At 48.0% G+C, this 26375-nt stretch overlaps 1 protein-coding gene across 5 annotated transcripts in view; it reads right to left on the reverse strand.

Moving 5' to 3' along the window:
• The window catches only part of SLC39A11 (solute carrier family 39 member 11), a 293523-nt gene that overhangs the window by 223899 nt on the left and 43249 nt on the right, over positions 1–26375 (reverse strand). For all 5 annotated transcript variants that reach the window (XM_055575022.1, XM_055575020.1, XM_055575023.1 and 2 more), the window contains one exon: positions 23885–24043. In XM_055575022.1, coding sequence (XP_055430997.1) covers positions 23885–24043 — 159 coding nt within the window. The remainder of the gene's footprint in view (positions 1–23884; positions 24044–26375) is intronic.

Below are 26375 nucleotides of genomic sequence, written 5' to 3' on the forward strand. Positions count from 1 at the left end.
CTCCTCTGTCCACGGAATTATCCAAGCAGGAATACTGGAGTGGGTTGCCATTTGCTTCTCCAGGGGATCTTCCTGACCGAGAGATGGAGCCCGTGTTTCCTGGGGTTCCTTACCACTGTGCCGCCTAGGAAGCCGGTACCTCTGGACTGTGTGCTAAAAATAGAGGTAAGTGGTAAATTTTCTGTTACATGCTCTTTACCACAATAAAGAAAAAGAAAAATCAATACTTGCCAGCAATATGTATTCATGTTTTTACTCCCTTTTCTTTTCTTTTTTCATTGTCATAAGTGCATCGTGGTATTTCACTATGGTCCTAATTTGAAATTCCTGAATGACAGTAGATGGACTTCCCCAGTGGCTCAGTGGTAAAGAATCCGCCTGCCAACGCTGGAGACGTGGGTTTGATCACTGGGTCAGGAAGATCCCCTGGAGAAGCAAATGGCAACCCACTCCAGTAGTCTTGCCTGGAGAATCCCATGGACAGAGGAGCCTGGCGTGTTACAGTCCATGGGGTCACAAAGAGTTGGACACGACTTGATGAATAAACAACAACAGTAGATATTGAGCATTTTTCCTTATACTTACTTGTCATCCATATAAAATCTTGGCCAAGTTGTCTGTTCACATCTTTTACCTATTTTTAAATCAGGTTTATTTCCTTATTGTTTGCTTTAAAAAGTGAAAGTGAAAGTTGCTCAGTCGTGTCCTACTCTTTGCGACTGTATAGTCCATGGAATTCTCCAGCCCTGAATACTGGAGTGGGTAGCCTTTCCCTCCTACCAGGGATCTTCCCAACCCAGGAATCGAACCCAGGTCTCCTGCATTGCAGGCGGATTCTTTACCAGCTGAGCCACAAGGGAAGCCCAAGAATACTGGAGTGCGTGGCCTATCCCTTCTCCTGTGCATCTTCCCGACCAGGGATTGAACCGGGGTCTCCTGCATGGCAGGCGGATTCTTTACCAACTGAGCTATCAGGGAAGGCCTGATAACTTTAAAGTTTGCTTTAAAGTTGATGTGTATATTTCAGATATAAGTCCTATATCAAATGTCTGTTTTACCAATATTTTCTCCAAGTCTCTTGGCTTATCTTTTCATTCCCTTAACAATGACTTTCACAGAGAAGTAGATTGAATTTTAATAAAGTCCAACATCAATTGAAAAATGTCACTCTGGTATCTCCTTTCCTCTAATTGCTTAATACTTTTGTTTGCAATGAAATGATTTTCCTGTGATAACAATGAATAATGAGAACCCGGCCCAAGTGTCTCTGAAATTGCTTAGAGCAACTCCTATGACTTAAAATATGATGGCAGCAAGGGTATAAACATTCCATTTCTGTCAAATCATCCTGTTTACACCACCCCAAGATATGTCTTACGGACAGAGATTACCTTTAAACAATCTAGTCTGATGTCTTTGTTTTTATCTTTTAATAGAATTTTTTAAATGCATCTTCTAAGAAATTAGCATTGTGTTTGGGAAGTACGTGAACTTATAATGACAGTCTGTCATGCACCCTAAGCTGGTATAGTTTATCAAGCTAGGCTGTGAGTGAAGACAGTGTTTCTTATTCTACTGTTTCGAGACGTCGAGTTTTGCATTCACGAAGAGAAAAATCAGTTTCCGCCTGGAAAATTAAACACAGCCTGTTGCAGAAGAGTGTCCATCAGTATTTGAGTCCTGGGATATTGTTCTTCCAGTGATGGACTTTGCTTTTGGATATCACAAAACTTAATTATTTGGGGACATCACTGTCCCCAAGGATAGAATGAAGACTCTTGGAAGGGGCTCTCCAGTGATCACTTCTCTCTTTCAGCAAGAAGGAATCCTAGATTACACAGCGCAGAAATGAATAATGGGGCACATACTGCTGGACTGCTTGTGGAAGATGCTGCAAATGGCTCATCTAGCCCATGACATGAAAGGCACCACATCACAAGCATTCCATCGCAGAAGCAAGCATTAGGCTGAGGATTTAAATAGCAAAATAAGAATTGGCAGTGTGGACTACCCTTGCGTCCCGCCCGGTTGATCAATATGAAGAGCAGACTCATCGGCAAAGAGTCTGATGCTGGAAATGACTGAGGCCAGGAGGAGACAGGGGAGGCAGGGGATGAGATGGTTAGACAGCATCACCTACTCAATGGACATGAACTCAAGCAAACTCCAGGAGATGGTGAGGGACAGTAAAGCCTCACGTGCTGTAGTCCACAGGGTCTCAAAGAGTCAGAAGACACAACTTAGCTACCGAACAACAACAACAACAAAAGTTATCAAGACTAGCAATAGTAACAGTTGCTTCAAAATGACCAGGAAGAAAAAACAGGAGGCGTTCAAGTATAATGGTGTGAATACATTCAAGGGAGGAGTTTCATTTTAATTTTATTAGATAGAACTTTATAATACTTCTATTACTTTCTCCCTCCTCCAACACACACATACACGCACACACATATGCACATTCACACCAAAATCCTACAGATTTTGTACAGCTTATGTATAAAAATTTAGAACACTTACACTATATGACTATCCAAAGCCAAGGACCATCACTACAAAATGTGGAAGATATTTTGGCAACCATTCCATGAAAACACAAACTCCCCTGATGCATGGCCAAATACAATTTTCTTCCTCCATTTTGACATCATTTAGTTTTAGTATTTGCAATTTTATCTACAGTTTTTAAGACTCCTCCTTAGGGAACTATTTCAGAGATGTAGAAAAGGACAGAAAATAATAGGATCAAAATCTACATATCTCTCACCTACATTTAGTAAAGCTTAACCTTTTGGAAGGAATGATGCTAAAGCTGAAACTCCAGTACTTTGGCCACCTCATGCGAAGAGTTGACTCATTGGAAAAGACTCTGATGCTGGGAGGGATTGGGGGCAGGAGGCGAAGGGGATGACAGAGGATGAGATGGCTGGATGGCATCACCGACTCAATGGACGTGAGTCTGAGTGAACTCCGGGAGTTGGTGATGGACAGTGAACTCTGGCGTGCTGTGATTCATGGGGTCGCAAAGAGTCGGACACAACTGAGCAACTGAACTGAATTGAACCTTTTACTATACTTAATTCAGATTTTTAAAATCAAATGCTGCAGAAAGAATGGAAATTCTTGTCTCCTCCCCCCACCAATTAAAAGATACTAAATATCTGGAGCTAGAAGCAAGATTGCTGGGAAAAATACCAATAACCTCAGATATGCAGATGATACAACCCTTATGGCAGAAAGAGAAGAGGAACTGAAGAGCCTCTTGATGAAAGTGAAAGAGGAGAGTGAAAAAGTTGGCTTAAAACTCAACATTCAGAAAACTAAGATCATGGCATCGGTACCATCACTTCATGGCAAACAGATGGGGAAACAATGGAAAATATGATAGACTTTATTTCTGGGGGCTCCAAAATCACTGCAGATGGTGACTGCAGCCATGAAATTAAAAGATGCTTGCTCCTTGGAAGAAAAGCTATGACCAACCTAGACAGCACATTAAAAAGCAGAGACATTCCTTTGCCAACAAAGGTCCATCTAGTCAAAGCTATGGTTTTTCCAGTGGTCATGTATGGATGTGAGAGTTGGACTATAAAGAAAGCTGAGTGACAAAGAACTGATGCTTTTGAACTGTGGTGTTGGAGAAGACGCTTCAGAGTGCTTTGGACTGTGAGGAGATCCAACCAGTCAATCCTAAAGGAAATCAGTCCTGAATATTCATTGGAAGGACTGATGCTAAAGCTGAAACTCCAATACTTTGGCCACCTGATCCGAAGAGCTGACTCATTGGAAAAGACCCTGATGCTGGGAAAGACTGAAGGTGGGAGGAGAAGGGGACAACAGAGGATGAGATGGTTGGATGGCATCACCAACTCAATGGACATGAGTTTGAGCAAGCTCTGGGAGTTATTGACGGACAGGGATGCTTGACATGCAGCAGTCCATGGGGTCACAAAGAGTTGGACATGACTGAATGACTGAACTGAACTGAAATATCTGGAAAAGCTCATGGGCACCCTTCTTAGCCATGTTTTTATACTTTTCATAGCTTATATAATTTCATATATAAAATAGGCAATGTTATTTTACACAGTTTCAAACTTTAAATAAACAGTATTTTACCATGTGCAGCAATCTGCAATTTACTTCTGGTTTCTGCTAAATATTGGACATTTATCTGGGTCGATTTATAGATCTAGCTCATGCACTTTAAGTGCAGTTTAGCACACTAGTTTATGCATTTATCACAATTTAATCATCCACTCATCTGAGGACTGGTATTTTACTTCCAATTTTTCACCATTACAAGAAATGCTTCTGTGACTATTCCCACGCCTGGCTCCTTGTGTATCTTTGCGAGGACGTCTACAGGTGTCCCGAAACTGGAATGCTTGGTCGTGTAAAATGTGCATCTTCAGTTTTACTATAGATTTCCAAACTACTCACACAGATGGCTGCATTAATTTGCACTCCCACCAACTGTGGATGCAGGCTCCCATTTGCCCAAATCTTGTTAATGGCTAGAACTACCAATTTTTTCCACTTTTTGTCAGATATAAAGAGTAAGAATTTAAGTGGCATTTCCCCAATTACTAGTGATGTTGTTGAATATCTTTGCATGTATCTGTCGGGCCTTTAGGGTTTCCTCCTCTGAAATTCCTAATCAAATCATTCGTTCATTTCTTTTTTTGCTTTTCTTAAAGAGTATGGGTGGCCCCTTTTTCATCCATTTGCAGCAGCTCTTTATATATTCTAGACACCAGTACTTTGTGTCAGCCATATGCACTGCAAAGAACTCACAAGGCTTTAATGTGGATTTAATTTAGAGTATCTTTGCTCAGAGAGAAGCTTTTGCTTTTGCATTTTTTTTTAATGTCAGCACACTTTAAATGCTTCCATTTTGTCCCTGGGCTTCCATGGTGGCTCAGACGGTAAAGAATCTGCCTGCAATGTGGGAGACCTGGGTTTGATCCCTGGGTCGGGAAGATCCCCTGGAGAAGGGAAAGGCTACCCACTCCAGTATTCTTGCCTCGAGAATTTCATGGACAGAGGAGCCTAGCAGGCTACAGGTCATGGGGTCACAAATAGTCAGAGATGACTGAGCAATTAACACTTTCACTTTCTAAACTGCTACCCTGATTTCCACGCCCCTCTTTTCTCACCGGCTTACTGTCATAGCCTGAGTCTAGACAGCATCCTCCACACTGCCCTCCATCACCCCAGAGCCTTCCTTCTTAAAAAAAAAAAAAAATTATTTATTTGGTTGTGCCGTGTCTTCATAGTGACAGAGAAGATATTTCAGCTGCGGCGTGCAGACTCCTAGTTGTGGGATCTAGTTCCCTGACCAGGGATCAAACCTCAGCCCCCTGCACTGGGATCTCGGGGTCTTAGCTACTGGACTGCCAGGGAGGTCCCCTCCCACCCCAGAGACTTCTTTCGGAAGGGAAAGAACGCAAATCTGAAGAAGACCTTAACCAAGACCTTCATTCTCACGGCTGCCTACAGGATAAAAGCCAAGCTTTCTGGAGACTGTGCCTCCCCTCCGTGTGTAATCCGCCCACCTGCCCTGGCCCACCTCTCTCCGCCACCACGCTGTGTGTGGCCAGGGGCAGTCTTGGGCCCCAGCTCTTGACTTCTCTCTGCATCCTGTCACGGTCTTCTCATGGGCATGGTTTATCTGCCTGCACTACGAGTCTGTAGGGCGGCCATGACAAATTACCACCAACTAGAGGCTTAAAACAGCGGAAACGTGCTCTCTCACAGCTCTGGAGGCCTGAAGTCTGAAAGCACGGCATCAGGCAATACTGCATGGATAGAAGCATCCGTGGGTCAGCTCTGGGCCTCAGCCCTCCCAGGCCCTGTTTGTTTCTGCCCCTCCTTTTACGGCTCTGCCCTGGCTTTGAGAAGGATATGCCCTGGCCCAAGGCAGGACACGGGAGCAGAGTCAGCCCAGCCACCTGAGGTCCTGCAGCTTCAAGCCGCAGAGGCCAGCTGCCCTCCAGGGGAACCACAGAAGCAGGCGTGCGCCCAACAGACAGGCGCAGAGATGTCCCAGTCACTTCACAGGCAGCTGGGAGATCAGTGCTTACAGACAGCGCTGCAACACTCAAGTCTTATGGTTGTGAGGCAGGAATGGCTAACGAATACACACGCCTGGTACCGAGACAAACAACGGACTGTTCGGCCTGCTGCAGGGCACTCTCTTTTCTTTTTCTTTATTTTGGTCACGCAACACGGCACACAGGATCTTCCCTGGCCAGGAATTGAACTTGTGCCCTCTGTGTTAGAACCGTGGAGTCTTAACCCCTGGACCGCCCAGGAAGCCCTGCAGTGCACCTTTAGACCCAGTGTTCCCTTTGTCTGAAACATATACCCCACCACCACCTATCAATGCCATCCACCTGACGAATTCCAACTTAACCTTTAAGTCTAAATTCAAGCACCAACTCCAGGAAGCCCTCGGGGACTGCCCTGGGTGCACTGAGTCATGATTTATCAGGGCTCTCATCTTACACTCTTCAATCATAGCAATTACCACTCTGCCACTGCTTGTTTATCTAACTATAAGGCTTTTGATCCCTGGCACTTGCAAAATGACTGGTACCAAAGTCTGGCACTAAATGAAGCAAAGAAAAATAGACATGGTGGGGACAGGGCAGTAGCCAGTAAGGAGGAAAGGGGAAGAAGAGACTCAGCTGAGGACAGAAGGCAGCAAAGGTCGACAGAAGTGCGTGGGTCCAGATGCCCCTCGCACCATGATTCTGACGCACGCGGCTGCTTCGGGGTCCTCCTCGTGGCTACGAAAACTCATCTCATCACTGAGCCACAGAGCACAATCGGGAAGAAAGCAAAAGTCTGGGCCGGGGGCGGGGGAGGTGGTCCCTGCTGAAACAGCTCAGTGAAGGTGTAAGGGAAGCCAGGCCACACAGGATTCCACAGACGCGAAATGGAGCTGACCTACTGTCTGTGACGATAACCCCAGAGACAGGATTCAGAGAGAAAAAGCAACGCACACACATGCTTTATTAAGCCTGTGCCCACAATTTATGCCAATAAGAAACATAACCAAGAAGGTATCCCCAGCAGCTTCCACATGTGTTGATGTAACTCGTATCTATTAAACACCTACTGTATGCTGCCCAGACTCTGTGTTAGGTACTCCACAGAAACTTATTTAATCCTCACGGCCACACTCTCAGGTAGGATTGTACCCACTTTACAGATAAGGATACCAAGGCTCAGGGCGGTTAAGCAACTGCACCAAGACACACAGTCCTATGAATCAAGGGCAATTTGGTCAAAGGTCCTGTGTGATCCAGTACGACGCACCACCTCTAAAGACACTGTAGGGGCTTCCCTGGGGGTCCAGGAGTTTAGACTCCGTGCTTTCAATGCAGGGTGTGTGAGTTCGATCCCTGGTTGGGGAACCAAGACCTCATCTAAAGCTCGGTGTGGCCAAACACAAAAGAGAAGAAGTTTTAACACAACCTGGATGGGCAGCATGGGGGCGTTAGAGAGAATGAAGATGCAATATATCTAATGCTATGCTGCTACATAAAGCCTAATGCCATTGTGAGATATCATTATATTGTGTATCATCAGGTAGTACATCATTACGCTCTAGTATAGCATCATGAACTGTAAATAACCCAGAACGGCCCTACTCTGATGCCAAACCGGAACTCCCTCAGCAGGTGAGCCCATCACAAGCTTGCACTTCCGCAGACGTTACCTACCAGCCTGGCCCTAAACTCCTCTGATGCTGGATCGGAGGAAGCCTGGGCATCACGGAGGAGCCAGTCTGCTGGGGCTCCTCCAAATGCCACGCGCTGTGCCATATGGAGACTTGATATGCAAGCCCTTCTGGCAAAACGGGGAGGGGCGAGCAGAGTCAGGATCGGGGTGTCAGACAAAGCAGGCAATTATTCTTCCGAAGGCTGTCAGGAGAGGACGGGGAGGAGGAAGCCAGGGGTGACTGTGAAAACATGCCGAGAAGAACCCGAAGCCCCTGGGACTGCGGAAGCGAGGCCCTCAGCCTCACCTGGACGTCACACTTCACTGTCCCGGGGGACAAGCGTGTGCGGCTGCCCGAGTGCTTGCCTTCCGCAGTGGAACTCAGGGGCGAGCAGAAAGCAGCGACAAGCACCCCTTTTAATTCTGTCCTCTTTTGCTTCCCAAGGGAGTCCAAACGGGGTAACTGATCAATGAGGAAGCTGTGAAATTAAAGTCATATTTTATGGCAAGAAAAGAAAATTTCAAATGTAAAACAATGTCCTCTGCCCTTCGGCTTCCTCTCCCCCACTCCCACTCTGCATCTCGTATCTGCATTCTCGTTGTTGCTCAGTGGCTCAGTCGTGTCCGACTCTTTGCGACCCCATAGACTGCAGCACGCCAGACCTCCCTGTCCCTCGCTATCTCCCGGAGTTTGCTCAAACTCATGTCCATTGAGTCGGTGATGCCATCCAACCATCTCATTCTCTGTCATCCCCTTCTCCTCCTGCCTTCAATCTTTCCCAGCATCAGGGTCTTTTCCAATGAGTGAGCTCTTCGCATCAGGTGCCCAAAGTATTGGAGCTTTCAGTTTCAGCATCAGTCCTTTCAATGAATATTCAGGACTGATTTCCTTTAGGATGGACTGGGTGGATCTCCTTGCAGTCCAAGGGACTCTCAAGAATCTTCTCCAACACTACAATTTGAAAGCATCCATTTTTCGGCACTCAGCTTTCTTTATGGTCCAACTCTCACATCTGTACATGACTAGTGGAAAAACCACAGCTTTGACTAGATGGACCTTTGTTGGCAGTTATGTCTCTGCTTTTTAAAATGCTGTCTAGGTTGGTCATAGCTTTCCTTCCAAGGAGCAAGCGTCTTTTAATTTCATGACTGCAGTGTATCTGCATTAGACATTGACCAAACCTCCCCCATTGGCAGAAAAACCTGCTCAGCCAGAAAGGGCAACCTTCTCCCAGTGTCAACAAGACAACTCCTTAAAAGATAACATTCCTTTTTGATTTTGTAAGAGGTCACATCACCCATCATGATGACACTTGGATCTGGACTGTGTTAACTGTCAATAATTTCTTGCCTGGAGAAACCCATGGACAGAGTCCATATGGTTGAAAAGAGTTGGACACGACTGAGCGACTGACATTTTCACTTTCTTTCTTTCTAATGTGCAGCCCTCTGTCTCAAAAACGACAGAATGATCTCTGTTTGTTTTCAAGGCAAACCATTCAATATCACAGTAATCCAAGTCTATGCCCCAACGAGTAACGCTGAAGAAGCTGAAGTTGAACGGTTCTATGAAGACCTACAAGACCTTTTAGAACTAACACCCAAAAAAGATGTCCTTTTCATTATAGGGGACTGGAATGCAAAAGTAGGAAGTCAAGAAACACCTGGAGTAACAGGCAAATTTGGCCTTGGAGTACAGAATGAAGCAGGGCAAAGACTAATAGAGTTTTGCCAAGAAAATGCACTGGTCATAACAAACACCGTCTTCCAACAACACAAGAGAAGACTCTATACATGGACATCACCAGATGGTCAACACCGAAATCAGCTTGATTATATTCTTTGCAGCCAAAGATAGAGAAGCTCTATACAGTCAGCAAAAACAAGACCAGGAGCTGACTGTGGCTCAGACCATGAACTCCTTATTGCCAAATTCAGACTTGAAGAAAGTAGGGAAAACCACTAGACCATTCAGGTATGACCTAAATCAAATCCCTTATGATTATACAGTGGAAGTGAGAAATAGATTTAAGGGCCTAGATCTGATAGAGTGTCTGATGAACTATGGAAGGAGGTTCGTGACATTGTACAGGACACAGGGATCAAGACCATCCCCATGGAAAAGAAATGCAAAAAAGCAAAATGGCTGTCTGGGGAGGCCTTACAAATAGCTGTGAAAAGAAGAGAAGCGAAAAGCAAAGGAGAAAAGGAAAGATATAAGCATCTGAATGCCGAGTTCCAAAGAATAGCAAGAAGAGATAAGAAAGCCTTCTTCAGCGATCAGTGCAAAGAAATAGAGGAAAACAACAGAATGGGAAAGACTAGAGACCTCTTCAAGAAAATCAGAGATACCAAAGGAACATTTCATGCAAAGATGGGCTCGATAAAGGACAGAAATGGTATGGACCTAACAGAAGCAGAAGATATTAAGAAGAGATGGCAAGAATACACAGAAGAACTGTACAAAAAAGATCTTCATGACCCAGATAATCATGATGGTGTGATCACTGACCTAGAGCCAGACATCCTGGAATGTGAACTCAAGTGGGCCTTAGAAAGCATCACTACGAACAAAGCTAGTGGAGGTGATGGAATTCCAGTTCAGCTATTCCAAATCCTGAAAGATGATGCTGTGAAAGTGCTGCACTCAATATGCCAGCAAATTTGGAAAACTCAGCAGTGGCCACAGGACTGGAAAAGGTCAGTTTTCATTCCAATCCCAAAGAAAGGCAATGCCAAAGAATGCTCAAACTACCGCACAATTGCACTCATCTCATATGCTAGTAAAGTAATGCTCAAAATTCTCCAAGCCAGGCTTCAGCAATATGTGAACCGTGGACTTCCCGATGTTCAAGCTGGTTTTAGAAAAGGCAGAGGAAACAGAGATCAAATTGCCAACATCCGCTGGATCATGGAAAAAGCAAGAGAGTTCCAGAAAAACATCTATTTCTGCTTTATTGACTATGCCAAAGCCTTTGACTGGGTGGATCACAATAAACTGTGGAAAATTCTGAAAGAGATGGGAATACCAGACCACCTGATCTGCCTCTTGAGAAATCTGTACGCAGGTCAGGAAGAAACAGTTAGAACTGGACATGAACAACAGACTGGTTCCAAATAGGAAAAGGAGTTCGTCAAGGCTGTATATTGTCACCCTGTTTTAACCTATATGCAGAGTACACCATGAGAAACGCTGGACTGGAAGAAACACAAGCTGGAATCAAGATTGCCAGGAGAAATATCAATAACTTCAGATATGCAGATGACACCACCCTTATGGCAGAAAGTGAAGAGGAACTCAAAAGCCTCTTGATGAAAGTGAAAGTGGAGAGTGAAAAAGTTGGCTTAAAGCTCAACATTCAGAAAACGAAGATCATGGCATCCGGTCCCACCACTTCATGGGAAATAGATGGGGAAACAGTGGAAAAACAGTGTCAGACTTTATTTTTCTGGGCTCCAAAATCACTGCAGATGGTGACTGCAGCCATGAAATTAAAAGACGCTTACTCCTTGGAAGGAAAGTTATGACCAACCTAGATAGCATATTCAAAAGCAGAGACATTACTTTGCCACCAAAGGTTCGTCTAGTCAAGGCTATGGTTTTTCCTGTAGTCATGTATGGATGTATGAGTTGGACTGTGAAGAAGGCTGAGCGCCGAAGAATTGATGCTTTTGAACTGTGGTGTTGGAGAAGACTCTTGAGAGTCCCTTGGACTGCAAGGAGATCCAACCAATCCATTCTGAAGGAGATCAGCCCTGGGATTTCTTTGGAAGAAATGATGCCAAAGCTGAATCTCCAGTACTTTGGCCACCTCATGCGAAGAGTTGACTCATTGGAAAAGACTCTGATGCTGGGAGGGATTGGGGGCAAGAGGAGAAGGGGATGACAGAGGATGAGATGGCTGGATGGCATCACTGACTCGATAGACGTGAGTCTGAGTGAACTCCGGGAGTTGGTGATGGACAGGGAGGCCTGACAATTCATGGGGTTGCAAAGAGTTGGACACAACTGAGCGACTGATCTGATTTGTCTCAAAAAACTTATATGACTGTGCCTTGACTTCTAGTGGGTGGAACAGTTCTCAGAGTTTTGTGAGATGCCGTCCCTGGGTTATAATCTTCATTTTGGCTCAAATAACATTTTCCATTTCTATCTTAGATCAACTGATTAATTTTTCATCAACAAAACACACACACAGACAGACAGTATCCAATCAGAATGCCTCTGGCATCCCTACCAGGAGTACAGAAGCCCTCTGGATACCATAGTACGACTAACATCGATTGTACCCACATGTCTTGGTGGTTCAGGGTATTAATTAGGATGAGCTGTGTTTTGCTGCAGTAACAAAGTACCCTTCTATTCCAGCTGCCCAGGGGCCCAGGGACAAAGGCTCCTCTTGCACCTTCAATCACCACCTGTGCATCCCTGGGCTTGCTGCTTGGTGACACGCGTCCTTCTGAATCTAGATCATTTGCATCACAGAAATGAGCCTCAGTTTCCTCGCCTGTCAAATAAAATTAACACCACCACTGACCCCACAGGATTACTGTGGTTTCCCAGGTGGCGCAGCGGTAAAGAACCCGCCTGCCAATGCAGGAGATGAGGGTTCAACCCTTGGATTGGGAAGATCCCCTGGAGAAGGAAATGGTAACCCACTCCAGTATTCTTGTCTGGGAAATTCTGTGGGCAGAGGAGCCTGGTAGGCTATAGTCCACGGGGTCACAAAGAGTCGGCCACGACTGAGCGACTGAGCGTGCACGCACGCAGGACTATGCATGCAACGTGCATGCCCACAGTACACGTTCCACGACTGTGAGCTATTCTTGTGACATTTCCCACCCAGAGAAAAAGGCAACAGGAAAAGATACAGAAAGCAAATGTTCCAAGACATGAATTATAGTTGCTCCCATGTGGTGAGATTAAAAGTAGACTTTTCTTATCTCCTGGAACTTTTCTATTCTCTAGGTTTTTTTTAATAGTTAACATGTGTGATTTTAAAAAATGGAGAAAAAAAAAGCCAGCATATAAATACATCTACCATGAGAGCATTAAAGCCAAGTTTAAAAGCGCCTGGCCTTGAATGACCTTGAGAATAAGAGGCTACAGACGGCAACCCGGGTTCCAGATGCAGCCAGAGCCCTGTCTTTTAAAGCCTCTGAGCTACGGATGTTTTTCACATTTTTAAAGGATTGTAAGGAAGGAAGAGGAAAGGAAAAGGCAACAGAGACCATATGTGGTCTGCAAAGTGCAAAATATTTACTTTCTTGGTCGTTCTTAAAAAAGTATGCTGACCCTGTTTTAGCTCATTTGATCACCTGATTCTTCACAAAGCCAGCCTTCTCCTTGCAGAGACTTTACTTAGAATTCATTTTGGGTTTGTTTTTTTTTTTAACCCATATGCACATATACATATTGTTGTTCTGTCGCCAAACTTGTGTCAGACTCTTTGTGACCCTGTGGACTGTAGCACGCCCGGTTTCCCTGTCCTTCACCATCTCCCGGAGTTTGCTCAAATCCATGTCCATTGAGCTGGTGATACTGTCTAGCCATCTCATCCTCTGTCTTCTCCTTCTCCTGCCCAATCTTTCCCAGCATCAGGGTCTTTTCCAATGAGTTGGCTCTTTGCATCAGGTGACCAAAGTATTTGAGCTATGCACAAATGTAAATGCATGCAGTACGTATAATTCTCCTTTTCATTCAATGATCCCACATTTAGGAAGTGTTTATTGCGTTGGGAGGTATTAGCGGGGCCACAGCATCCAGCCTGATCCAGGCACTGGTCTAAGCTGGAGGATGAAGTGATGAATAAAGTGCCGGCATCAAACACACACTCACTCCATCCTCAAACGAATGATGCTCTAAGGCCCCAGCTCCAGGCCACGTGCTCTGTGGCAGGTGCTGGGGATTCAGGGCAAACAAGACAGATCAAGACACTGCCCTCAAGGAGCTGACAGTTCACCAGGGAAGCAAGTGCCAGGCAGGGGCCGGGCGGAGAGGGCTACAGAGAGGCAGGGCACTTCACCCAGACGGGAACTCCAGGAACGCATCTGGAGGAAAGGACGCATCTGGTGCTAAATAAGGACTGGCCAGCTGACGCGTGAAGGAGGAAAGTGGTTCCCAGCAGAGGGAGACCGTGAGGAAAAGCTCAGATGACGATGGGCACACGTGTGTCCTGAGAACCCGCTGCAGCAGCTGACGCTTGGCTCAGGGGGCAGAGGACCGGCCTGAGCTGAAGCTAAGGAGGTCAGGAGGGGCCTGGAGCACAGCCCTGGAGAAAATCCATGTTAAAGAGAAAAGACAAAACGGCGTGGACCCAAGGGGAAGATCGCAAAGGGTTTTGGATGGAGAGTAAATAGTCAGAAATGCATCTTGTATGTGCTCAGACTCTTTGAGACCCCATGGACTATAGCCCGCCAGGCTCCTCTGTCCCTGGAATTCTCCAGGCAAGAATACTGGAGTGGGTTGCCATTCCCTTCTCCACGGGATCTTCCCAACCCAGGAATCAAACCCCTGTCCCCTTACACCTCCTGCACCGGCAGGCAGGTTCTTTTCCACCAGTGCCACCTGAGAAGCCCTGGCCACCTCTTACTCAGAGCTGGGCTCCAGGGAGCTCCGCGCCTCCAGCAAACTGTGGGTCATCTGAGCCACTAGCCACACTGCCCGCCTGGACTGACCTAACAACTGGTTAAGTGGAGATCAGGATACCTACCCCCGGGAATTGAGAATTAGAGCGTACGAACGAATCCTGTACGCCTGTACCCCCACATCCACAGCAGGGCTGTTCACAATTGCCCAGAGGTGGAGACAACCCAAATGTGCAGCAGTGGATGAATGGGAGACCAACATGACGTAACCAGGCAGTGGAGCAGCGTTCAGACAACAAGGAGCGAGGTTCTGACACAGCTACAATGCTGATGAAGCCTGAAAACATTATGCTGAGTTAAAAAAAAAAAAAGACACTAAAGGTCACTTACTGTATGATCGCATTTATAGAAAAATAGCCAAAAATGGGTGAATCGACAGAAACAGAAGGAAGATTTGTGGTGACCAGGGCTTGGGGGTGAGGGAGGGGTGGGGAGAGACGGCTTAACGGGGATGAGGGTTTCCTTTTGTGGGGGGGGATGAAAAATGTTCTGGAACTAGATAGCAATGTTGGTTACACAAAACTGTGAAGGTACCAAGTGACACTGAATGGTTCACTTTAAAGTGGCCAACTTCATGAGTTCCCTGGGGGCCTAGTAGATAGGATTCCAGGTTTTCACAGCCGTGGCCTGGGTTCAATTCCTGGGCAGAGAACATCCGGCAAGCCCCAGTGTGCAGCCAGAAATAAATACATACAAATAAAAAGGTTAATTTTACGTTATGTGAATTTCACATCAATTACCAAAAAAAAAATTTATTTTTTTGTACAGTTGATTTACAAGGTTGTATGCGTTTGAGGTGCACAACAGGGTGATTCCATTATACATGTTCCTTTTCATGTTCTTTCCCACTATGGTTCACTCTGGATACAGAACACAGTTTCCTATGCTATACACCAGGACCTTGCTGTCTGTCCACTGAATACATAATGGCTTGTGCCTGCTGACCCAAAATGCCTAAACTCACCACCCCCTTTACCTTTGGTAACCACAAGTTTGTTTTCCATATCTGTGAGTCTGTTTCTGTTTGAAAGTTCCTTTGTCATAAAATATATATATATATACACATTTTTAAGGAGACTACGAGAAACAGAGGGTCTGGGGTATCCCACCACCCAGGTTTCCCATCTGTGTCCCTCACACAGGACAGTTGCCCAGACTCCTCCAGCACACCTTGCTAGACTGTTCTGTGATTTCCTCACTCCGGTGGGCATCAAAATCCCCTGGGGACCTGTTTCAAAATGCAGATGCCTCGGGGACTTCCAATGCAGGGGTCACGGGTTTCATTCCTGGTCGGGAACTAAAATCCCACATTGCCATGTGACATGCCAACCCCTCCAAAGAAAAGCAGACAAACTGTAGATGGCCCGGCTTCATCTCGAGAGCCTGGGGTGGGGCCAGGGCGCCTGCGTTTGCTCGGCCTCCCAGGTGACTCTGGTGTGCCCCCAAGTTTACCAACCACAGAGCCAGGTCCCTTTTCCCTTTTCATCTTGAGACCGTCCCTCCATCACCTGCAGGAAGCCCTTCTTCCCTCTTTACTGAGTTCTTTGCAATAAACAGTAAGACTTTTGCTTCCAAAGGAAAGAAAAAGGTACTTGGATTGCAGTGAACCATCCAAGCAACAGCACCTGAATCAAAGCAAGGTATAATCTGCCTCAATCAGAGGTCACCAGCCTTGGCTGAACATCAGAGCCTTCTTGGGGATGTTTTCATTTAGAGACCGAGGCCCTGCCTGGGACACAATGACTCAGAGCTTCCTGCTGGAGGTCCAGGCGTCAGTATTTTTCTAAGGCACCAAAGGCAACGTCTCTGCTCCTTCCCACCCACACTCCCCACTCACCCCCACCCTCTAGCACACTTCCTGGTCCAATTGCTCAGAAAATGTTGACTCTAAACGGCAGTATAAGTCTCTAGATTCTCCAGCAAACATAATTAGGAAGTAAACAAAGCGTGAAAAAGCCTGTAACGGATCCACACTTCAGATTCCGTTTTTCTATTTAACTATCTGTGGCTCGTGTTTCTGGTGCCCAGAAGGTGGTCAACTGCCAAGGAGCATAGATCTGCCTCCGGCAAATAACTCAAGGCTATAAAGCGCTTTAAATCTATATCTAACATTTATTTATTTATGTGCCTGCTCTGGGCCTCAGCTGCAGTCTTCGAGAACTTTAGTTTCCACGTGTGAACTCTTGGCTGCAGCATGTGGGATCTGGTTCCCTGACCAAGGACTGAATCCGGGCCCCCTGCGTTCAACTTAGCGACTAAACCACCACCACCACCCCTGCGTTGGGAGCCCAGAGTCTTGCCACTGGACCACCAGGAAGTCCCTGTAAAGTGTTTTCAAGTTTGAGGCTGGAAAGAGATTTCATGAAGACGATCTTATTTTCTCTTCCCAATATCTCCATTCATTCGTTCATTCATTCATTGGACTTCCCTGGTGGCTCAGACTGTAAAGAATCTGCCTGCAATGCAGGAGACCTGGGTTCAATCCCTGGGTCGGGAAGATCCCCTGGAGGAGGGCGTGGCAACCCACTCCAGCATTCTTGCCTGGAGAATCCCGTGGACAGAGGCGCTACAGTCCATGGGGTCCCAAAGAGTCGGACACGACTGAGCCACTCACACTATCTCCCGCCTAGTATCTCCATCCATTCATTCATTCTTCATTCCTACCTCCTGGAGGCCTGCTATCCACAGGGAAGAGAAGGGTCAAGATGTGGGAGGTGCCAACACCTGGGACGGCCAGGGAAGCTTTCTGGGGAAGAACATACAAACCGCATTCTGCAGGGTGAGCAGGAGAGAGTGTGCAAATGCCGGAAGGACTGTGTTCGGAGCTGGGGACCGCGCCATCGTGCTCGCAAACATCTATCAGTTTGGGCATTAAATTCAGAACACCCTGGTCTTGCTCAGGTCAAGGTGAGTCCACCTACTATTTACTCATGGAATTGGAGAAGGGAGGCTCCGAAGGGAACTGGCTGTGATTCTAGAGACAACGTGTACTTCTGAGACACACGGCTGACGATCCCTTCCCCTCCTCCAGCCCCAAGACACAGGACCAAAGGAGCCAGAGGCACAGAGCTACACAGGACATCTTCAGGGCCAGCGTCCGCGTCCTGCTATCGCTGACACACCTTCTGTCACGTATCCTCAGGGCTCAATATAGGAGACGACAACCTTTTAGCTTTTCCAGGGGCTCCTTCCTCTCGAAGAAGTGGCCAAACCAACATCTCCATCCGTAAAATTGACTCCTTTTCTTCTTTGATACCAGAATTCTGGGATCTTCTCTGGTGGTTCAGCAGTAAAGAATTCACCTGCCAAGCAGGAGAGGTGGGTTCAATCCCTGGGTTGGGAAGATGCCCTGGAGGAGGAAATGACAGCCCGCTCCACTATTCTCACCCGGGAAATCTCAAGGACAGACGAGCTTGGCGGGCTGCAGGGTCACAAAAGAGTCGACACAACTTAGCAACTCAAGGAGAACAAGGACAATAGATTCTACGAGTGGAAACGCCATTGCAGTTTCTCCCCCTGCAAGCGACCCCCGGCATTCTCCCCCACCTCCACCTCCTCTGTTAGGTATCCTTCCGTTAAGTAGAATCAGAATGCTAAAGATGGAGAGTCCATGAAGGAAAGGAAAACAGACATCACCCCTCCTGGGGCAAAATCATCGCCTCCTGCAGCGTCTGTCCCTTCCAAATAGTTGTCACACGTGGCTCTCACCGCAACTCCGGCAGCCGGAAGCTGTGACCAGCAACAGCTGAGTACATATTAGAAGCATGTGCAATACTACGTATAAAATAGACAGCTAACGAGAACCCGCGTACAGCTCAGGGAACGCAGTGCTCCATGGTGACCTGAATGGGAAGGAAACCCCAAAAAGTGGGGATATAAGTACACATGTGGCTGATTCACTTCGCTGTACAGTAGAAAATAACACTACACTGTAAAGCAACTACACGCCAATAAAAATGATTTTTAAAAAAGGTATGTGCCCACCCTGCTCGTTTAAGTTTTCAGCAGAGGCATCTTCCATGCCATCACGGGAAAAACTAAGGGAAGCGGAACAGGATTGGGACACAGACTCATGAAGGGGCTGGGGAGAAGGCAGTACCCCTGACGCTTGCTGACCTTGGAGCCTGAGCAGCCAGGGTCGTCAGCCACGCTGCCCCACAGGAGCGTCTACGCCCCTGTCCCCTGCAGTCCCTGGGCAGCCTCTTCGGATGTCAGATCCCCAGGCAGGGAGGAAAGGGGCGGGGAGCAGGCATCTCCCAGACAGGAGGCTGCCAAGACCGAAAGCAAAGCTGCAAAAGCAAGTGGCGGCATCACAGCTTGTATGTTACTACTTGTTTTTCAGGAAACACGTAACAAAATCACATCTCCAGGACACACACACACATACATACACAAAAGCACAGAGCGATCTAACTACTCAGCCACAGGGAAGCGGTCCGGCAAGCTGCACAAAGACGGAAGGTCTCCGCACAGGTGCTAAAATGAGGAGATGAAAACCATTTCGAATTTTAAAAATAACACACGAGAAGAGAATGCACAGACGGTTCCAACTGTGCGAAAAAGTACGCAGGCACATACATATGTAAAGAGAGGGAAGTCTAAATACAGGAGTCAGCGCTCAGGTTGCTTTAGAGTTGATTTGAAGCATACTTAAACAATACGAGCATAGGAGGGAGTGGTTATGTCTTAATATTTATAAGATACAATGTAAATCATTTTCCAAAAGGAAAAAAAAAGAGAGAAAAGAGAAAAATCTACAAGGGTACCCACTAAACTGATGATGATGGTTGACTTTGATCTGGGAAGAGTTCAGGAAAAAGGAAGAAGCATCCTACTCCATTCAGGCTGACTTTTTTTTTCCTTTAGTTCCCCAACCAGGGATCACACGTGTCCCCCCTGCAGCAGAAGCACAGTCCTAACCACTGGACTGCCAGGGAATTCTCCAAAACCAGGTATCTTTTTTTTTTTTTTAGGCTGCTGTAACAAATTACCATCAACTAGGAGCCTGGTAGGCTGCAGTCCATGGGGTCACTAAGAGTCGGACACGACTGAGCGACTTCACTTTCACTTTTCACTTTCATGCATTGGAGAAGGAAATAGCAACCCACTCCAGTGTTCTTGCCTGGAGAATCCCAGGGACGGGGGAGCCTGGTAGGCTGCCATCTATGGGGTCGCACAGAGTGGGACACGACTGAAGCGACTCAGCAGCAGCAGGTGGCTTATAAACAACAGACATTTATTTCTGGCAATTCTAGAGGCTGAGAAGCCCAAGGTCAAAGTGCTAGCAGATTCAGTGTCTAGAGAGAGCCCACTTCCTGGCTCATAGACAGTGTGTGCACACATCCTGATGTGCTAGAGGCCAGGAGGGGAGCTCTCTGGGGGCTCCTTTATCGGGGCACTAATCCCATTTATGAGGACTCCACCCTCATGACCTGGTCACCTTCAAAAGGCCCCACTTCCGAACACCATCACACTGGAAATTAAGTTTAACACATGAACTTTAGCAGGATACAGTCTGTAGCAAGAAAGGACTGTCACATAAAAATCTGTTTAATTTTTATAATGAGATTTGTGTGTTGCATTAATGCAATATTAATAAGACTAAAAAGAGAGACAGGAGGCCATGGAGATACACAGCCACCGTCCTCCCCTCCCCTCCCCTCCACCCACCAGTAGAAAAAGCTCTGCTTTACACTGAAGGTGCGGTCTTCGCAGTCACCACCAGTCTTAACTTTACATAGAAGCAAACTGCAAAGATCACAAAAATGTCAGCATCTCCAGAGAGCTGTCCACGGTCCATTCTGCTTCTCCCTAGAGCCATCCAGGGGGACCATGGGCTCGACTGGCCTGAGCCACACTCACCACCACCGCCTTCCTCCGGGGCCTGGCCGATTCCACCTTCCTCAGCCACCCCCGCCCGTTTCCACTCTCATTAAGCCATCATTTGGCAAAGCCTCCGTACAACTCTGTCAGCTCGTTTCCCATTAACGGTGACCATGTCCGCCTTCTCCACTCTACCCTCAGATAAATGCAGGAAAATAAACACCCTTTCAGGGAGCGACTGGACAAGCGGAATTAACGCGGCCACAGCGGGTTCAACCTGACAGGCTGTTATGAGTAAAGCCCTTTTCATGAGCAATGTGGGGCTCAAGCTCCAAAAGGGAGACAAATACATCTGAAAGGCTGAATGGAGGGGAGCCGCGTTAGAGGACAAAGTCAGAGTTAACCATTTCCTTCCCGCCCTCCCGGAGTCTTGCCACCCTTCAGGTCCTGAATGTGTAAGAAGAAATAGGGAGGGCACACCCCCTGTGGACTCGCAGAGGCACCTGTGCTTGGACCGTCACGGGTCAATGTCAGAAGCCCTCCAGCAGGCTCTTCCCTGGGGCTCGGTTACGAGCCCACACTTACAGTGCAGGGCACACGGGTTGGATCCCTGGTTGGGGAACTAAGATCCCACAGGCCTGTGGCACAGCCAAGGAAATACTAAAAAAAAAAAAGGCCAAGGAAAAATTTAAGAAAAGTTTAAAAGATAGGTTTAGGGAATGCTAAAAGAACCCCTCAAAGCACCTCTGTGCTGAGCATACTCCTGCACCGGCTTGTTTCGCCAGGGACTAGCTTGCTCCCTCTTGCCCAAAGTGCACGCACGGTCCTCCCAGAGGACAAAGCGGAGGCTGTGGGGTCTTCTGCAGGCAGGGCCCCCTTCCTCCAGGCACTCGTTTTGCAGGACGAGCCCCGTCTGTCATCGCTGCAGCCAAAGCCTTTTGCTCTCACGACTGCGCCCTGCTCCTGGGCCGTGTGTTGAGCCGTGTGGCTTTGTCTGAGCTGTGTGACTTTGTCGCAAAGTGAGATGAACAGGAAACTGAAGAGATCTCAGCTGGAATTGCCCCACGGAACTCCTGGTTCCTACACTCCAACCGCAGTGAGCGTTCTGAAACCAAACTCTGGCCACCGCTTTCTCCCCCAGAAGACTGTATTCCCCTTGGCTACACAATCAATGCTGACAACCAGCCAGACTCAAGGTCAAAACCCAATAACTCAGACTCCAAGATGCATCTTCCCTAGGTCCGAGCGGCTGCCCTTTCTGGGTCTGGTTGGCAAATTCACAGTGAGACGGAGGGAAACCTCCAGCCTGTCTCAGAGCGATGGACAGACAGCTCCCCAGCCCACTCTTAGAGTCACGTTCGCATTGGGGTTCTGCTGCAGTTACAAATAATGCTTATCTGTTTACGAGTTCGTCCAAGACAAATGCCCCTTCTCACATCAACAGCATGAACTAACTTCTCTTAAAACGTCCCAGAACAGATGCTTCCTGCCAGGTTGATCTTTCTGCCAATGAGCAAGGTCCTGGGCATTCATGGTTCTTACGCCCTTTCTGAAGACCTTTCATTCTCTCCCTCAGTGCTCACCCACCATTCCCCAACCGGGCCTCATTTTCCAAGACTTCCCGCTGGGATCTTCTCTATATTCAAAGCATACAGTAGAGCAAACAGGAAGCAAAAGGTTAAGGAAAAAAAAAAAAGGTACTGCAGCATAGAACAAATGACTATTTACACTGCCCAGAGAAAGCCTCTACATTCAGGCAGCTGATCAAATACGCTGACACCTCCCACCCCACCCCCACCCTCCCCGCCCCAGTACCAGGGAACGGTGACTCCTCACGAGACAAAGAGCCCTCTGCCATATATTGCCTTGGAAGCCCGGGGGGGCTCGGGTGGGAAGGGCAGAAAGAGACCAGCAGGGGTCATGCCAGCCCCGGTCTGCCATCCAGGAGTGAACGCCACTGGCCTTCCTGCCCGGGCAAGGAGAATACACTCCACTGGCAAGGTGACACGGAACCCAGGTGGGCTGGACAGCAGGCTATGGCAGTCCACCCGGAGGACCCTCCCAGAGCCATTACCAAGCAGACGTGTCCAAAAACAAGGAGACAGAGGGTCTGGGGGGTGGGGACAGAGGACCACAGCCTGACAAGCTCTCGCTGAACGAGAAGGACACAGTCTTTCCTCCAAGATGACATCACGGCTCCCCATGCAGACATCACCGCACAATGAGCTGTTCGGTCCAGAGGCTGGTCCCTCTGGATCAAGAGTGATGGGTTTCTCACGAGTGTCTGGGCCACGTTCCTCCCAAGACTCTTCCTTCTCTCTCTCCGATGGGGAAGGAAGAAGGCAAGTGGGGAAAGGTGAGCCTACGTCCTGGGGTACGAGCCCTGCAGACTCCAGGGAACCCGATCTGCTCCCCGCCCACCACGATCCCCAGAGAAACTCTCTCCCCCGGATGGGCCTTCCCACACCTCCTCCCTTCCTGGGTGAGCAGAGAATTCAAGCCCCAGCTCAGGTCTCTCGGGGGGCTTCTGCCCACCTCGGGGACTTGTTAAAACACAGCGCCTGGTAAGGTGACGCGTGCCTGCACTGGGTCCTTCCTGACAGCCACCCTTCAGCCAAGCTGGTTTCGGCCAATGGCGCTGGGTCACAGTCTCACGGTCTGGCTTTGGCTCTCTCTGCTCAGGGACCGCAGCCAGAATGCAGGCTGCTCTGTGTATTGGGCTTCTCTGTGAGCCAGGAAAAGCTCATTCCCCAAAGCCAACCTCCCAGCACTGTTTAGGCAAAAAAAAAAAAATCATCAGCTCACCCAAATTCTGGTGCCTTATTACTTTCTTTAATTCACCATTTTTGGCTGAGCTGGGGTTTCATGGCTGTGCAGACTCTCTCCAGTTGCAGCGAGCTGCGGGGGTCGGGGGCTCGAGGCCGTGCAGGCTTCAGAAGTTGTGGTGCTCGAGCTTAGCTGCCCCGAGGCTTGTGGTCCCTCCCAGACCAAGGATTGAACCCATGTCCCCTGCATGAGCAGGGGCGATTCTCAACTGCTGGAACACCAAGGAAGTCCTTGGTGCCTTTTTAGATTTTTTAAAATTATTACCTGGCAACCCCTAAAGGGAGTTATAAACCCTCAAGTCAAAAGAAGGAAACTGGGGGTAAGGGACATACAACTGGTTCGTGTCAGAAGCGAGCCCAGTCCAGAGCCCTGTTGCCCGGTCCCCCACCTCATCCCCCTATTAATCAGCGCTCGCGGAGGGGATGCTCTGCTGAGTGTCTTCTGCTGTGGTCCAGTGTGTTCTCAGCTCCCTGGTGATGTCATAAGCTCGCTAAGGGTCAGGACCAGCATCCCGGTCACTCCCTTGCCCCAGTTGAGGTCCATTCCTGCAGACAGTGCCGCAGCGAATGACATCCAGGTGTTCTCTGCGTGTTTAACAAGATCTGACATTTAAAATCCGAACTTACCAAAATGCGACTGAAGGGCTGATGAGTCAGACCACCGAGAGCTTATTTTCTTTTCAGTCACAATTCAATCCCTCTAGGTAAAAGCCCTAAATGGCTTGAAGTATCTATTTCGATAACGCTAGCCACTTAACAGAGACACGACCGAGGGTGTTGAGTTTGAACAGAAGTAGATTCATGGCACAGAGCTGGACATGCCCTGACACGAGAGTCCAGGGAGGAGCGGTACTCACCCAGTGAGGCATCAGGAGGTCGGCTAGGTAGACGAACGCTGCTCCAAGGGTGAAGCCGACAGCCACGGGGAGAAAGGCCAAGGAACCAAAGCCACCAGAGGACGTGGCCATCTCCACTGCCGGGGCCAGGAGGGACCAGTAGGAAGCCGCCAGCATGACCTGCAAAGCCATGAAAAGCAGCAAACCATTAAACCATCCCCAGAAGCCCTTCCAGTGGGGACTTTCCTAATTCTCTGTGGCCCAGCTGGAACTCTTCAGTGTCACCTGGGTCAGGCCTTTAATCCTCAGTGGTAGGTGGGAACTATTCCAAGGCAAAAAGCAGCCATGAGAAATCTACTGCTGTGAGAGCTTAATCTGGACCTTGTGAAGAGGCAGTCTAGTTTGCTATCATCTCTCATATCCATACCTGACTGCTGGAGAAACCATAGCCTTGACTATACTGACCTTTGTCAGCGAAGTGATGTCTCTGCTTTTAAATACGATATCTAGGTTTGTCCTAGCTGCTGTTTGTAGATAAAGAAATTGAATCTCGAAGTAATAAGATCATTTGCCCAAGGTCACTGAGCCAGGAAGTGGCAGATCCGGGGAACTGACCAAAGCAGGACCATCCCCACCTCAGTGAGAAGGGAACCACGAGAGGGAAAGGAGAGAAATGAAACTGGACTCGAATCACAGTGGAGTCAATGGGATCCAGAGTGCTCCAGTGTTTAGTCAATTAGACACTCACTCACAGTTGTCTCCTCTTACAGATGCCGTGACATCTTGGCTAGAGCACACCCACGACCCATTGCAACCGTATGACGTCAGCACGGACAGGTACAGTGATGAATGGGTTTCTAAAATTACTTGTTGCCGCCTTGCCTTGAAAAACACATCTGCATCATCCATCTCCAAAATAACATTCCGAGTGACAGAACCAGGTATTACGAAGACAACAATGAAGAACAAATACGTGAGGAAAGAAAATGATTTCTCTTCTGCAGAGCGTCACCCACACACAGTCATTGGCTCGGCACTAGACGCTCCCAAGAAAAATCTTAGCGCCACCCATAGAGAATTGTACCCGCCTCAGCTGCTGTTGTTCAGCCGCTCAGTCACGTCCGACTCTCTGTGACCCCGTGGACTGCAGCTCACCAGGCTCCTCTGCCCTCCTCTGTCTCCCAGAGTTTGCTCAAATTCACGTTCACTGAGTCAGTGATGCCATCCAACCATCTCATTCTCTGTCACCCTCTTCTCCTTTTGCCTTCAGCCTTTCCCACCATCAGCGTCTTTTCCAAGGAGTCGGCTCTTCGCATCAGGTGACCAAAGTATTGCAGCTTCTGCATCAGTCCTTCTAATGAATATTCAGGGTTGATTCCCTTTAGGATTGCCTGGTTTGATCTCCTTGCAGCCCCAGGGACTCTCGAGTCTTCTGCAGGTCCACAATTTGAAAGCATCAATTTTTTGGCACTTAGCCTTCTTTATGGTCCAGTTCTCACATTCGTACATGACTACTGGAAAAATCATAGGTTTGACTATACAGACCTTTGTCGGCAAAGTGATGTCTCTGCTTTTTAATACGCTGTCTATGTTTGGTGGTTTACTTGCTAAGTTGAGTCCAACTCTTGCGACCCTATGGACTGTAGTCTGACAGGCTCCTGTCCATGGGATTCTCCAGGCAAGAATACTGGAGTGGGTTGCCATTTCCTTCTCCAGGGGATCCTGCCGACCCAGGAATTGAACCCAGGTCTCTTGCATTTAGACTCCCAGAAACAATAAAATTGGCTCATCGGTTCAGCGCCATGGGACTGTCAGAGGAAGCCTGTGGGAACCTCCTCTATGCCGGGGCTAATTCATCCCTCTCCCAGACTCTGTCTCACCTGCTTTAGAATTCAACAGCCCTCTAGAGCTGCCATCTGTGGTAAGCTCCAGCCAAGGAAGGCCAGTGCAGAAATACAGAGGCGGCACAGGCATGCCCGGCAACCTCCATCCTTGCGTGTTTCAGGGCCTCCCATTTAGACCACATCGCTAGTAAGACCACTCCAGTCCCTCCCCATATCTCATCCTTGTTGATGTCACTGGGATACTTCCCCAGCCTTGGCGTCCCATCACCTTCTCAACATCAAGTTCAACCTCTTCTGTCAAAGCTCCCTCTATCCCTAGGCATCGCTGGATACCAACCTTTTTTCTGCTTCTACACGTGAAAAATACAATATTCTCATGGACAAGTGATAAGACACAGATCAGAAAGGTTATGCCTCTCAAGGGAGGGTTGGCCAGAATCCAGGATGCTGGACATGGAAAGGCATCTCCGACGACTCAGGTGGGTCCCTTTCTTAAGAATCCCTGTCCTCTGTCCTCCAGTCAAACCTGGAACCCAACAGGATTTCCTTCCTTCCTTCTCCTCGGCAGTCTCCCTGCCTCCCACAGCTCGGAACATGACCAAGAATCGGTCTTGGGATGGAGCTGGGTTCCACTGGAATTGCAATGAGAAGCCTGTGCTCTGCAGCTG

Source organism: Bubalus kerabau, chromosome 4 (genome assembly GCF_029407905.1).
Source record: "Bubalus kerabau isolate K-KA32 ecotype Philippines breed swamp buffalo chromosome 4, PCC_UOA_SB_1v2, whole genome shotgun sequence".
Classification (NCBI taxonomy): Eukaryota; Metazoa; Chordata; class Mammalia; order Artiodactyla; family Bovidae; genus Bubalus; species Bubalus kerabau.